Source organism: Odontesthes bonariensis, chromosome 5, assembly GCF_027942865.1.
Source record: "Odontesthes bonariensis isolate fOdoBon6 chromosome 5, fOdoBon6.hap1, whole genome shotgun sequence".
NCBI classification, from domain to species: Eukaryota; Metazoa; Chordata; class Actinopteri; order Atheriniformes; family Atherinopsidae; genus Odontesthes; species Odontesthes bonariensis.
Genome location: NC_134510.1, coordinates 23,878,396 through 23,892,765, shown reverse-complemented (window position 1 = coordinate 23,892,765; position 14,370 = coordinate 23,878,396). Strand labels below are relative to the sequence as shown.

The window sequence follows — 14,370 nt, the reverse complement described above, 5'->3', positions numbered from 1 at the left end:
GAATCAATGATTTAAGATATCATTCATGGGGTTACCTTGAAATACTTCAAGCTACCTCTGAATATATTTTAATGACCACTAAATCATTTGCCAAATTAGGTTTTTCCTCATTTACCAAGTCTGCCTCAGTGATTTTACTACAAACATGTTCAAACTCATCTCAGTTAATGACTGTGATCAAATCCTCATCATACAATTTTTTTTTATTTCTTCTTTGTGCATGCACATTCCAACAACAGACAGCAACTATTGCAGCTCTGAGTTTCTGCGTCCGGGGTGCGATTACACAGGACCGGTCTGTTATTTGGGAATGAGGCTCAGTGCTTCTCAAGAGATGTTTGCAGACAGCCACACACATATTTTTGTATCCTTGTGATGTACACAAAAATAACTAAAGAGTCCTTGCCCCACGTCCTTTAGTAGGTGTAAGTTTGAATGCGATGGGTGGTGACCTTTTTACCACATTAACACTTTGAGTAAAAGCAGTTTGTGCACATTTAGAATATCAAAGTTACAAGAAAAGACAAGAAAAAAAACTGTGCAGGAAGAAATTTAATTTTCAAACACTATGTTCACATTTGTTCTTATTTGTATAAGTGCAGCATATTAACGCGTATCAAATTAACAGGTTTTTTTCTAACCTTAAAGGGTGCATAGAAGTTAATTGCATTGATTCATGCTACAATGTAAAAAAGAAATACCAAGAAAAAGAAGAGAAAATTGCATTAGTCTGCATGATAATTGGCCCCTGAAAGCAGGTGGCAGACAGCAGCTTTGCTTTAGCAACTGAAGTAGTCGTCTTTCATCACATTTCCCATCACCCTGCCTCTCTCTGGTTTATAGCAAGCCTTACATCCCATATTTGCTGATGATGTCCTTAGCATGTGTAATGTAGGTTGACATTGCATCATCCTTGGACACTCCTAAAAAACAGCACAAACACAAATTAGTTAAATTAAAAACACAACTTGCTTCTGTTCCAGTAGCGCAGATCTATTAAGAACTGAGAACCACATCTGATATCAAAATATTCCTGACTTATTACCCTTCCTGGAGTCCCAGGCATCCCACTTGGCTTTTCCTGTTGCATCTAATCCTCCTGGTCTATCTACAGATTTAAAAAAAAGAAAAGAAGAAATGCTCTAAAATAAGGTGAAACTGCATGAAAGTGTGATGCTCCTATGCATCAAGTCATACCAATGTTAACATCTCCAACAAGGGCCTGTTTGTAAAGGCCATAGAGGGTCAGCATCTCCTCATTCGAAGGCCTCGTCTTCACCTTCTTCACATCCTCTGCCACCGTCTTAAACTCTGCCTGCAGGTGTGTGGATGGTCAGAAGAGAAACATGAATCTTGATCATTAATTATTCAGTTGTGTTACCTCAGGGAATGAACTAATTTGAACATAGTAGTGCAGCCATGGGTCAGTGCCTGGGAAACCCGATTGTTGCTCAAGTTGGAGATAAACAATGGGCTTTTATTCAAGACTCTGGTGCTTTTGTGCCTGCCTGAATAAACAGCTTTACAAAAGATCTGGGCCGTTACAGAACAGATAATTATAGATGCTGTTGGGGTAAATATAAACCCGAAACCTCTTAGGCAGTACTGCATTAATTCCCACGTTCCTGAAATAATTTCTAAAGGCGCAAAAAATTTCAACCATACTCTCTTTTTTTTTAATGGCAAATTTACATAGAGATATTGTGTTCTTAATCCTGATGATTAAAAGCGACATTGTCAAGTTAAATCAACTGTAGCTGCAGCATCAGGACCAGTCCCAGGATGACCTCACGTCAGACCTGGTTTTCTTCCATCCAGCTATCACACCGTCAAAGATGGATGACACTACAGAGGCTAAACGGCGTTTAGTCGCCGCTGATGGGAAGGCGACGATGCGGCATCTGAATCGATGTCAAACAAATCAAACGAAATCAAAAGCAGTGGGAAACTCACCTCGAGGGACATCTTCGTGGATGCAGATACGGAGCGCAGCTGAAGGTGGTTGTTCTCTGCAGGGTTTTCGTGCAGTTGTAATAGCAGCACAGCTGATCGATGCAATATTTTGTCAGCCAATCAGCTCCTCCGCAGAGGAGGGAGCAGAGAGCTGCGGAGGAGTTGATTGGCTGTTTCACACACACACACACACACACACACACACACACACACACACACTTGCACAGGTGCGCACAAATCACAGTGTACTGTGCTCAAGATGTGACATTACAGTAATTTAACGCAGGCTTCTTTAAAACAGAAAATTGAAATAAGAATACAGAAAAAATAGGCTGCATTAGATGAGTAAATAAAAAAGACAATGTAAGAAACAGGAATGCAAAATGTACAAGTAGATATAAATGAACTTTTGTGTAGACAATTGGTATATCAAACTAAGAAAAAACACAAACAGAATAATTGTGGCGTGAATTAAGAAACTACTTACATTCACATAATAACATAATATCAATGTCATGTTTAATACTATAAATTAACTTCCGATGGTTATAGCCTACTATACCTCAGAGGTGCACATTCATTCTTATTGCTTTCACTTTATCAGAATCTTCTTTTGCCACCTGTTGTTTGGTTCTTGGCTACACAGCCCATGAAACAAATGTTTGGATTAGGCCATATGTTGTTGTTTTTTTGTTTACATCAACCACGGCCTTAAATTTGTTAATAAAAACGAAGGCTAGTCTGTGACTATATTTTCTGTCTTTTTTTTTTAACGGATCTGTGAATGTCGTATTTCTCTTTCAACGCTGGTCGGCGCTGTTTTGTTTTATTTTCGCTTTAAATAAAGTTTCGAAAGCTCAAACAAGATGGCAGCGGCCTGTGAGCACCGTGTTGTTGGTCTAAAATAAACGCGAGCTACACATTTAAATGAAGACAGAACAGAGAACATTTAAAGTCGCTTTGATATTTGGGTAAGTTAATGGTCAATAACTCTTCTCTGGTTTGTTATTCGTGTCTGAATGTTGATACCAGAGCAGACGAGCAGAGATATTCGTGTAATTCATTTTCCAGCTGAAGATGATATGACTTCAGTTCAATTTCTCTGTGACATGTGGCTTGCCTCTAAACCCGGTGGGTTTCCCTCCCTCAGACATGCACATAATGTAGATTTTTGTTTGTTTACTGGGATGTTAAACATTTGTTTTCAGGTGGACAGTTTCTGATTGCGCTCAAACATAACTTTAGTATTGAAAGTCACTGTAAAATAGCCAAATACTCAACCTATAGAGGCCAGGACTGTCTGTTATATGAATATCTAAGTAAACGTTGTGGTCGACATTTAAGCAAAATTACTGAATTGTTTTTTATTTTTTCTGTAAAATACTTGTCTGAGCTCTCGGATAACACTGAGGTGTTTAGGGCTTTCTCTTGTTCACATAATCACTCTTTGGGAAGACTCGTTTAAATTTCATAGCTTCCTAAATACCAATTCCTTACACTTTTCCAGCATTCTGCAGCGGTAGGAAAATTCAGACAAGCATCTGCACAAATATTAGGATCACGAGAGGAAAACTTTTCCTGCACTCTCAAAATACAGTTGATCAGGAGCAAAGTAGCTGCCGTGCGTGCTGTTTAATCTTTAACTCTTCTTAATTACTCCAGGTTCTCTTGGTTTGACCTCAGATGAGGCATGGCCAAAGCAGGAAAGACAGCGAAAAAGGACCTCAAAAAGCAGATCCCTACCAAAACCTCCTTCACCTCGCCCTTCACCCCAAAATGGAGCCCACTTCCACAGGAAGACATGCATTTCATCCTGAAAACTTTACAGGACAAACTGATCTCCACCGGTCTGGAGAAGAAGGAGGTGAAAGAGTTTCGCCCGTGGAGGAAAAAGAAAGGGCAGAAACCCGTTTCCACGTCAGGAGCTCCTTCCCAGGTGAACCAGGACGAACAGGTGCGTGATCCCACCAGAAACAGCTGGACGGATGTGGCAGCCAGACGACAGCTCGCCATCGGGATCAACGAGGTCACCAAGGCCCTGGAGAGGAATGAGCTCCGACTGCTGCTGGTGTGCAAGTCAGTACGACCGAAACACATGACAAATCACCTGATAGCTCTGAGCTCAACGAGAGGTGTGCCGGCCTGCCAGGTGCCTCGCCTGAGCCAGAGCGTGTCGGAGCAGCTGGGTTTGAAAAGCGTCCTCGCCCTGGGATTCAGACGGGGCTCTTCGAAAGACGAGGAGACGTTCACGGACGCCGTCGATGCCATCAGACTAAGAGTTCCTGCACTGGATGTTGCGTGGCTGCAAAGCGCAGCGCCCAGAGTGACACCTGAACACCCTGCTGGCGTGGAAGAGGAGGGGAGAGCTGGTGATGCGAGAGGTCAAAAACGTAAGCTGGAGAGTGGATCTGAGGAGGTGACGGAGTCGCCTTCTTCCTGTTCTCTGCAGCCTCTGGAAGTGAAGAGAATTGTTGCCAACCCCACGAAGAAAAGAAAAACAAAGCCTGAGAAAAAGCCTTTAAAATAAAACGTACTCTACCCAGCTCGTTAAAGGATCATTCCTCTGTTCCCCCCCCTCCCCCCCTTTTTTTTTTTCCCATCTGAATTTTAAAATAGACTTTTTTTTCTCAGATTGTTTTAATTGATTGAATTTTGTAAAGCTGTGGACGAGATTAAAACCAACTAAAACTTTCCCAGTTGATAGTCTGCACCCACCTGCCCACCAGATTTGGATTTACAGTTTCAGTCGTACAGACTCGGTACATCATTGGCTTAGTTGATGATACTTTTTCAGCAACAAGGAGAGCAGACTTCTTTTTGTTGTACCCAAATTTTCAAAAGAAGTCTTTGTTACACTAAATTCAAATGTGTGGAAGCTGCATAAACTTTTAAAGTTTGTTAGATGTGCTTCATCTTGCATTCAAAATGTTTAATATTTCTAAAGACTGGTATGATCTCATTGGAAAAAATGTCTCTGCTTTAACTTTGACTCACAAAGCTTCTGCATTTTCAGGTATTGTTGAAAATAAGTCATTTTCAATGTAAAACAGCCTACTACAGTATTACATTGAAGCTGGATTAATTTAATTAATTTCAGTTCAATAATACTTTATTAATCCCTGAATTGAAATGATATAGCTGCAGTGTAAACTGTTATTAAAGATCTGCTATTGTTAACAATAGAAAATACAACAGAATAAACTAAAAATCAGTTGCCGTGTAGCAGAGATCGTCATGAATCGATTGGGGTATTGTTTTTGTAGCTTGGCAACAACTTGGGTGATGTCACACACGGCGTTGGCCTTCAACTCCTCTGGATTTGGGGTTTTATTTTGGGCATTCTTTGGGCTTTGGAAAGCTCCTTCAGCTGCTCCCACATTCAAAAAGATTTAACGGATGCAAAGCGACACCATGTTCAGAGCTACCGCAGCAGGCTGCTTCTTGTTGGTGGTGAGCGTACGTTGAGCAACGTTTCAGACCACGACTACTAAAGAAAATTAGTCTACTGGTGGTCGTTTACAAGGGAATATACAGTAAATATCATCATAACAAAGGTCAACCGCTTGACTAGGCTGTTTAAACTTAAGATGATGGGACAAGTAAAGTTCAGTTGTAAAATAAGGAAAGTGACTGCTTCAGCGCTGTAGCCACGTTCTCGTGCATACTGTAATGACTCACTGGAACACTTCACTAAAGCTGACGTATTTATGACATTAGTAACTTTTATTTAACGTTTAAAGTCAGAGAGGTGGCCGTGAAAAAGAACCGCACACTGTGTGCGTCACCTCAGGCGTGTTATAAAGAAGTAACACCTCACTCGTCTTCCTTTTTGAAGTGAGTTTATTCAATCAAATATCCATGCTGGTATAGCTGACGTGTGTTGAAACAGATTGTTATTTGCATGGGGTCATGTCTAAATGATGCTGGTACAAGTTCTTCAGCTTTAAGCTCACAGCTTACAATGGTGTTGAATAAAAATATTGTTCTTCAGTTAAGCTGTATGTCATTTCAAAAGTACACCCCTTCACCCCACCTCCAATCTTAAAAAAAGAAAGAAAAAAAAAGCCAAAAACATCCTTTAAATAAGGCAGGTACTTCAGGTTGAGTTCTCACTAAAAAGGTTGTGGTTTGAAACATCGACGCTAAAATCATCACAGCAGCAGAACCGACATGCTGAAAGATAATTCGAGCAGCTGCAGGCGACACATCTGTGAAGAGAGCATCCACGAGGCACACCGTTGACTCCGTAACCAACTTCTCAGAGTTGATGCCTCTGAATAAAACCCATTCAACCTCTTAAAAAAAAAAAAAGTTTTATTTTTTCAAAACCCTGAATTGATTGAGCATCGTTTGTCCCTTTCCGGTTTAAACTATAAAGGGATGCAAATTACATTAACTATATATATATAGAAAAAAAAAAACGAACCAAAACAGAAGCAGCCGTTACGTCTTAAGTTATGCGGAGCGACATGAGCAGAAACATCAAAACATTAAGTCAGCAAAAAAAAAAAAAAAAAAAAAATCATTTAAAACATTTAAAGTTTTTGAGTAAACTGCCGGCTCAACCATACAACAAGTGGTCCAACAACATTATTTAGTCAAAGATATTCAGCCTGCTCGTTCAAGCACCGGGAAACCAGTTTGGAAGTTGCCTATTTTAAGAGGAATTTTTGGGTAAAGAAGGACAGAAAATGTCTTAAGACATTTTGAAATGTACATTTACAAATATCACAACTTTCACACATGTAGCTGCACAACATACTGAAATAAGAATGACCTACTGTATATATTTCAGTCACACAAAAATACAGTACCATGACAAAAAAAACAAAACAACGTAGAGAGGTCGACGAAAATGTACCTGGACGAGGTGGAAAGTTCACATCGACCTGATGTCGTTATTGAAGCAGACTTTTGAATATTCAGCGACTTCACCTGCCGTTTCCTCCGAGTGTTGAGCTCAACTCTCTCGGCTTTATTCAACCCACTACAGACGAGCAGATGGATTTGTGTTTGTTTACTTTGCAGCCGTGACTTTTCTCTGCAGCTCCGAGAGGCAATCGCTAAATTAAAAGCAGGAAAATGGACCGTCATTGCTTAACGACTCCCTTTCGGACTAAATGAGCCATTTTTACATTATAAAACCCGTCTGTAGGCAGAAACTATCTTATTTATACAAAATCCAAGCTCAGCTCATCTTTTTTTCTGCCTCGACTGCTTTAATTCTAACTGACCCACTATTAATTTCTGCCTCTGAACAGCACGCCGACGCCGTGCACACGACTCCGACTCTGGGTTTTGTCTCTACGATCGGAATGAGTTTAACAGTGAATGTTACCACACGTGTTGGGTGTATCGTTGTATTAAAAATGCCAGCTCGAGGAACAGCTCGATAACGTAAATACAACCGCTATTCGTAGCAAAAGCCAAAAGATGTACAGCGTGTATTCCAACCCGCATGTTTTCAGGTCAGACCCTCTAAATAAGGACCCCCAACCCCCCTTTTTGCTTGTTTAGGGACTCGGAAAAATTGTGCTTCATCGATGCAACACATTCGTCGTTAAAACTCATTTAAACCCTCGTTGAACAAACGGACTTCTGTGTAACCTATGAGGAAGAAGAATGCTTTGGATCGGCCCTCCCAAAAACACACACACTACGGGGATAAATATGATCTGGCTTTAAATGTACAGTCAACTATAGATTTTTTTTTAACAAAAACATGTATATCAATGCACCAGGTGAATGATACACTTCTTGTTCATGTGTGTAGCTTTGTATGTGACCAAGTTTTTTTTTTTTTTTTTTTTTTTTTTTTTTTAATGCACATGTTTCTTTTATGCGTGTCAGAAACTTCTTCTCAGCTTTTTCTATTTCTACTGAGGCCAGAAACAGCCAGCAGAGACACTTGACTGACCACACCGATATGAAAAGGAGGGGGAAACAATACGTGGAGCAGCGGCACAACAACCGTTTGGAGAGGATAAACAAAAGTAGAAAGGTATCTTAACTACATCTGGTCATGTTTTTGTTTTTTTGTTGATTATCATTTTACATAGTTCCATGAAACTAAATGACATGCCAGTCCCTCGCGGCAGAGAGTCGAGGATGAAGAACTTAAAAAATTCACAATGTCAAGGCATCCTCTTAAACGTCAAACTGGTTTGTTTTTAAATGCGAGAGTGCAGGTCAGGAGCGTTGGACTGTATGAGTATCTCAGGCATAGCATGACTTCACATTCAGGATGATGATTTTTAAGAGTTTTCACCTCCAGGTGGACTGAGAATTTTCTTGATGACACAAGTGCCAGGTGAACCACCACCCGGTCACCAGGTTGATTTTACTGTTGCAGTTTTCATTGTCGAGCTCGGGCAACCTGCACGTCCAGGCAAGGAATATCCAGAGGTCACCGACAACCACGTGTTTGTGTAGCAGCCGCGAAGGGAGCCGCTACTGAAGGACGAGGCCGACCTGAAACCAAAAGGTTCGAGATGTCAGACGAGCTTTTACAAAACATTTTTCAACTGTAGACTCACATGTTCACACAGATTTACATACAAAAGGCTTCTGGAGCTCATGCACGAAAGCATTAAACTGAGAAGTAAAAGACCTGATATCGTTGACCGATCCGACAAGTAGTCGGAAACTAATAAATACCTTAATGAGTTGCCAACTGTGTTTGGGATTAAACGTCACAATCATGATCTTATGGTCATCCAGGAATTTAGAAAAACGTTAAGCGAAAAGGAGGAGGAGGAGGAGGAGGAGGAGGAGGAGAGGGAGTGGTGTCCATTTTCAGCATATTAGCTGAGGTGCATAGCCTGATTCTCTGGAAATACACCCGCATTCAAGCTAAGGTTATGAATAAATGAAAAAGGGAACTCAATCAGAACGGCATCATGTCAGCTTTTGCGCGGTTCAGAGCTTCAGGGTCGTCGTTGGGCTCAACAACACCGTTTATCACACTTGAGTTCTGTTAGTAGTGGCAGTGCCTGGCGTTTGGTTAGCCTTTGCTGCATAGCTTAGTATTATCACTGGTGCACTTGGTAAACCATTTATATGACGACTAATACACTGAATAGATAAATAAAAGCATTGGGATCTGCAGCAGTGAGTGATGCGTTTAGCCACACCTTCAATAAAAAGCCACTGAGGACAATGAAGCCCCACCCAGAGATTCTGGCATTCCCACATTCCCCAGGCAAGTGGGAACTCTGCCCATCACACACGTCAGGAATAAACTGACCAAAAGTGAAACTTCATCATCAAAAAAGACAAACTGGAGACACTTAAAATCCTCTTCCACCAAAGAACCCCACATTGAAAACATTGTATTCGTAAAGGACAAAACACACGTGTCCATATGTAAATATACCAGGACATAGAACAGTCCATTTCCGTGTTAAAGCATGCTTTCTCCCAATAGAGCCTTCCCCCGGACTACTGCGTTTCATTCTGTCTCACCCATGCAACTTTCCAACAGTTTGGCACAATACGAAGCTAAGAAGCATTGTGTAAAGCTGTAAAATAACTCAAGAAGCAACTTTTGAACGAGACTCTAGGAAAATCATGCTGCCAACCTTATCGGGGTCCATTGGGGGACATTTCCAGTTGTAGAGGTAATACTGCAGATTTCCATCTCCTATGCCAAACTTGAGCTTCTCCAGGAACACCTTATTCTCCATTAGATCCAAGGCATTGAAAACATCAAAACCTTTCTATTAAACACAAAGAACGAACACTGGGATTTAGAAAAGCAAGAGAAAAAAAAATAACATTCAATTCTGCTTTAAATCAGGAAACGATACAAAAACATTCTCAAATGTCTAAACTTAAAGTTATACGCTGACGTCTTCTTAATTATTTGGAAGTGACAAGTGTTTCGTGGTAGAGCAACGTTACCAGTTTGGCAAGGATCAGTGCATCATTCATTAAGTCCAGTAGTGGGGTTTGTGTATGAACATTGTAGAAAGAGTAAGCAGCCTTCAGGCTCCTGTGGAGAGGGTGATGCATCACAGTCGAGGGCAAAGTGTAGAAACTAGCAAAGTCTGTCAGTAGGCCACCTGCACCCTGAGAAAGAGTCAAGCACAGCAACTGTTTATAGAACCGAAGAGTCAGACATTAACCGGCTCGAGGGCGCAAAGCGGACTCCACGTACCTCTACGACGAATGTGTCGATTATGTTTTCCTGTGGTAAGAGCCAGTGAGCCACCTCCTGTTCTCCCATCGAAGGTGCAAGCTGGAAGCGTCTCAAGTATTTCTGCAGCAGCTCGGTGACCTGGCGGATGTCACGCCTCTCCATCGTCCGCATACCTGGAGTCTTGGTGCTCTGCGTGTGGCGGAGAGAGCGAGAGGAAACGTCTGTGAGTTTCTTTCATTAATAAGAGCAGTAAATCAGAGTTCCTGGACTGAAAGGCGGAGAGTGTTTACATCTGGTAGCCTGTAGAGTTTCATGGTTCGTTGGAGGGTCATGTTTCTGCTCAGATGGGAGAACTTGACTTCCACAAGCTTTCTGGGGTTTAATGATCGATGCCAGTACCTGGAGGAAGGCAGATAGAACGAAACGGACAGAAAGAGTTCAGAGGTAAATTCTTGGAGACCCCATGTTCCAGCCATTGTGTCTATTTCATGTCACACCTGCATGTGGACACAGGTTTAGGCAGCACAACTCCAGCGGTGTAAACTGCCTGAAAGATTCCCTCCAGGTTCACCCTCCGCGTTATCTCTCTGATTAGCACGGGAGCGACACGCTTTGAACGCAGCTTCTTGTGAACACACAGGAAGTTGATTTCTACCATCTTCTTTATCCTGCAGCAACACGAAGAAAGAAGACGGGCTGCGCGTTAGAGTAAAAGGGTTTTCCATTAACTCGCAGCTCGCTCCGAATGTACTCAGGTGCTCACGTGTCATAGATGCGTATGTCTGCAGGGATGGCACTGATGAAGCCGACGAGCTTCCTGTTTGAGGACACTCTCACGCCGCAATGCCACTGCGGCAACCAGCCAGGTGGACGTAGAGCCCTGACAGCAGGCAACGGGAGACGTTTAGCAAGAATATAAACACGAGCAACACGAGATAAACCGAGCCCATTGGAATTGCTTACCATTTGAGGAAGTTTGGTGAATAATCGAATCTGAACATGTTATCATCATCTTCCACATAGTTTTCATTTAGCAATGTGTACAACTCCTTTAGCTGAAAAAGAAAGACGCGGTTAATAATTCATTCATTGCATTCATAACTTTTAAGTGAGTATTTTAGAGAAGCACTCCACTTACTACATCTGCATTACTGAGATCCAGAGTGTCCCACATAAAGCCTTGAGGTAAAGAATATGGCTCCTGTCTGATGTTTTCTTTGTCGGCTTCAATTGGCCCGTGACTCGTCACAACTTCGTCTGCAGAAATAGAAAAAAAAATTTAAATAGCCTGGCTCCCAGAGATAAAACATTTCCCAATTGCCAACACTTCCAGGGGACCTGAAAATGCTCCGTCTTTGCATTTCAAGCAACCCAAGTGACTTTTTTCAAATGCAGAAAACCACAGATTGTGCCCAAAAGAAATCTGCCTCAGTTGCTCCAGTGTCGAGCGGGCCGGCCTGTGCCGTGAGCCCTCCTACACAGACCTGACTCTTTGGGCAATAGTTGTCATAGAGACAGTTTTATCTAATGCCACAGAAGACATCCTACTTGAAATGCCAGGACCCCTAATTTTAGTTGGCACTTACTTAACTTTGGGACAGGCTGGGTGTCCCAAAACTGGTACTTGTGCTTGGCTGCCTCATCGATGCTCTTTGCTGGACCTTGGCAGGACAGCAGCTCCATGGCTCTTTGGATGTCCTGCAGCTTCTGAATGGGCAGGCCGGGGTTCTGAATGAAAAGCAGGGGGAGGTATGGGAGTAAGTGAGAGGGGATCAAGAGAGATTTAAGTTTTACTTCACCCTTCAGTGCAGATTACTGGTAGCTTACCGGTCGCTTTGTTCACATCCCTAATAGACAATGACAGTTTTATTTTGAATATGACCCTGTTTGAGACTCAACCTTGTTAATTGTGTCCTTATAAGATTCAGATTTGTGCTAGAGGGGGGGCCTTGGTGGTTTTTGTTTACAGGTCTTTCATATCTCGCAACTCATCTCATATCTTATATAACTTACACAACTTGAAACTGGTGAAATGTGTCAGGACCGACATTTCTAAAATTTCAGATGCGTCTCCTTTCTTTCAGATTCTGCTTGATTGGCATAATTTATAGTGGTTCAACAGTCAATCTGAAGGGCTGTTTCCTTTCCTCTGTATGAAACCAGTTGGATTAAACTAACGGACATTTGGTGTTTCCAGCACTGCTTGTCCCATCCACATTGTTTAGCCTACCACATCGTTATGAGCCCGCTTCTGCTGTGGTTCACTGTCACAAACTCAAAATCTTGAAGTTCTTCGCTTCTAATATTCAACAAGTTGTATTTGAATGGCAATCTGCCAACACTGAGGAGATGGCCCGCAAAGCCAGACACTGCTGCATCACTGTGGGCACATTATCTTGAGCAACATTCAACAGTAGGGCCAAATCACTTGGAGAAGAGGATTTGTCCTATTAGTGTTGAGCTCTAGGTGTACAAAAGCTAAATGCAAGTGTGATCATCAAGCCTGCGCCAAGTGTTTCTACCACAATCATTAGGGTCATCAAAGTAACTCCAGAGATACTTTAGTGAGTATACAAAAAATGATGGAAAACAACCAGATGAACCAGGTTTTTCCCTTGGATAGTTGCCTACCAGCAGAAGAGCAATTATTCTGCCTTTACTACTCACCTGCCCTTGGTTTTCTGTCTACTATTATGTTGGCATTAGCCCCCAGTAGATAACGCATAGTATAGTAGCCCCTGAACTGAAAAGGGTGTGTGCAGTTTTCACTTCATCACACCTTGATCTCCTGAGAGTCAGAGGCAGAGTCAGACTTGGTCCCCCCCGAGCTTGGCTTCTCTTTCTTTCTCTTCTGCTTCTTCTTCTTTCTCTTGGCCCCCAGATCTCCGCCCGGACTGCTACAGATACAAAGACAAACGCACAGGGCATCAGGAGACGAAGGCTGACTCTACATTACCCGCACGCAGAGCTAACGTTAGCTACCATAGCAACGAATGACAGTTGAGCTACTTGCTCTTAGCTAACTAACGGTTTGTCCTAATGGCTGGCTGTCATGTCATTCAGTCCGGGTGCTAGATGGGTGTATAAATGTACACCAAGACACAAACTGTAAAAACAAGAGCCACGATGCCACACTTCAAAAGAACATGCTTTAAATTACAGTCTTTTCGCAGCTTGGCAGTGTTTTTTGTCTGCTAACATTAGCTTGCTAACTGCGCTAGCCACACATAAACAGGCTGAAATAACGTTACTGCGTTTCCCAGTCGGACCGCGCAGGCCACCCTCACCCCTGCATATGTTCATTCTCCTCCTCGTTGTCTCCGTCTATCCCGCAAGTATCCTGGTCATCCAGCTCCAGGCTCTGCTGACTGGCTGCGGATTCACTGTCCTCCGCCATCACAAAAATATTTTTAAAAAGCAGCCAGCCACCCTTTAATAGAGCTCACGGGCAGCGGACGAGAGATGGGGAAAAAACAAAGAAAATGTCGAAGGAAACGGCGTCGCCTGGAGGTCGAAGGAGGGACAGCAGAGCCAAACTCCTGCCTTTTATCGTGTAATACAGTCCAGTAGCGCTCAAACTGAACTGTAAAAAGACGAAACTCCCAAGTTTAAATTTAAGTACTTACTTCAGAACATCAGTATCAACAGAAATTGATGCAATGGAGGATATGCCAAGATGTGGCGACACTTCACCCTGAACTGCCCTACAAGACACAGGTGCAGGAGAGGTAGGAGAAGCAGAAGTGTTGTGTGTTTTCTCAGTGTAAGTTTGAGATAATTTGATTAAACGCACCCAAGACGCCTGCACAGGCCGGGTTCATATGACAAGGTAAACATGTAAAATAAGGTTCAATCTTTGGAAAACAGCTTGCAGCTTGATGGACACAGACAGGGTGTGAGCCAGCAGATTTAATAAAGCTCGACTGGTATGAAATATTTGATTAATGCTCTTTATCAAATCCTCAAAAAGAGTCAAAACTAAGGTGCAGCGATGATTTTAATTAAAACCAGAGCACGGTTGTAAGAGGAAGTACATTCATGATCGTAAGCAGAAGTACTGAAGGAGGACATCAAATTTATATCTAAAGTTCATCTTTGTGCTTTAAACACAAAGTCGTTGTGTTTAAGTCTTTATGTCCTTCACTCCCCGCAAAATAATGTGACAAATCTATTTGATCTATTAAATAAAGATGTTTGGAGTTACAATAAAAAGTGTTTTCTGGTTGAACGTGACCTGACTGACATGATAAGCAGAGCAGCAAGCGATGTTGTTCAGA

General features: G+C 42.2%; 3 protein-coding genes across 3 annotated transcripts; 1 reads left to right on the top strand and 2 right to left on the bottom strand.

The window, feature by feature from the left end:
- Window positions 1–537: 537 nt before the first annotated feature.
- Window positions 538–2,060, bottom strand: acbd7 (acyl-CoA binding domain containing 7). Its single transcript, XM_075465488.1, has 4 exons — window positions 1,954–2,060; window positions 1,198–1,315; window positions 1,046–1,108; window positions 538–923 (listed from the first exon to the last, which is right to left on the bottom strand). Exons 1-4 carry the CDS (start codon window positions 1,963–1,965, stop codon window positions 850–852), a joined length of 267 nt encoding a protein of 88 aa, XP_075321603.1. The 5' UTR covers window positions 1,966–2,060; the 3' UTR covers window positions 538–849.
- Window positions 2,061–2,818: 758 nt separating this feature from the next.
- Window positions 2,819–5,357, top strand: rpp38 (ribonuclease P/MRP 38 subunit). The gene is made up of 2 exons (XM_075465482.1): window positions 2,819–2,924; window positions 3,616–5,357. The coding sequence occupies exon 2, from the start codon at window positions 3,644–3,646 to the stop codon at window positions 4,478–4,480; it is 837 nt and encodes a 278-aa protein (XP_075321597.1). The 5' UTR covers window positions 2,819–2,924; window positions 3,616–3,643; the 3' UTR covers window positions 4,481–5,357.
- Window positions 5,358–5,775: 418 nt separating this feature from the next.
- nmt2 (N-myristoyltransferase 2) lies at window positions 5,776–13,611 on the bottom strand. The gene is made up of 12 exons (XM_075465481.1): window positions 13,381–13,611; window positions 12,873–12,990; window positions 11,680–11,821; window positions 11,232–11,350; window positions 11,057–11,148; window positions 10,857–10,973; window positions 10,591–10,761; window positions 10,384–10,492; window positions 10,112–10,282; window positions 9,856–10,023; window positions 9,534–9,671; window positions 5,776–8,424 (listed from the first exon to the last, which is right to left on the bottom strand). The coding sequence occupies exons 1-12, from the start codon at window positions 13,488–13,490 to the stop codon at window positions 8,404–8,406; spliced, it is 1,476 nt and encodes a 491-aa protein (XP_075321596.1). The 5' UTR covers window positions 13,491–13,611; the 3' UTR covers window positions 5,776–8,403.
- Window positions 13,612–14,370: the final 759 nt, after the last annotated feature.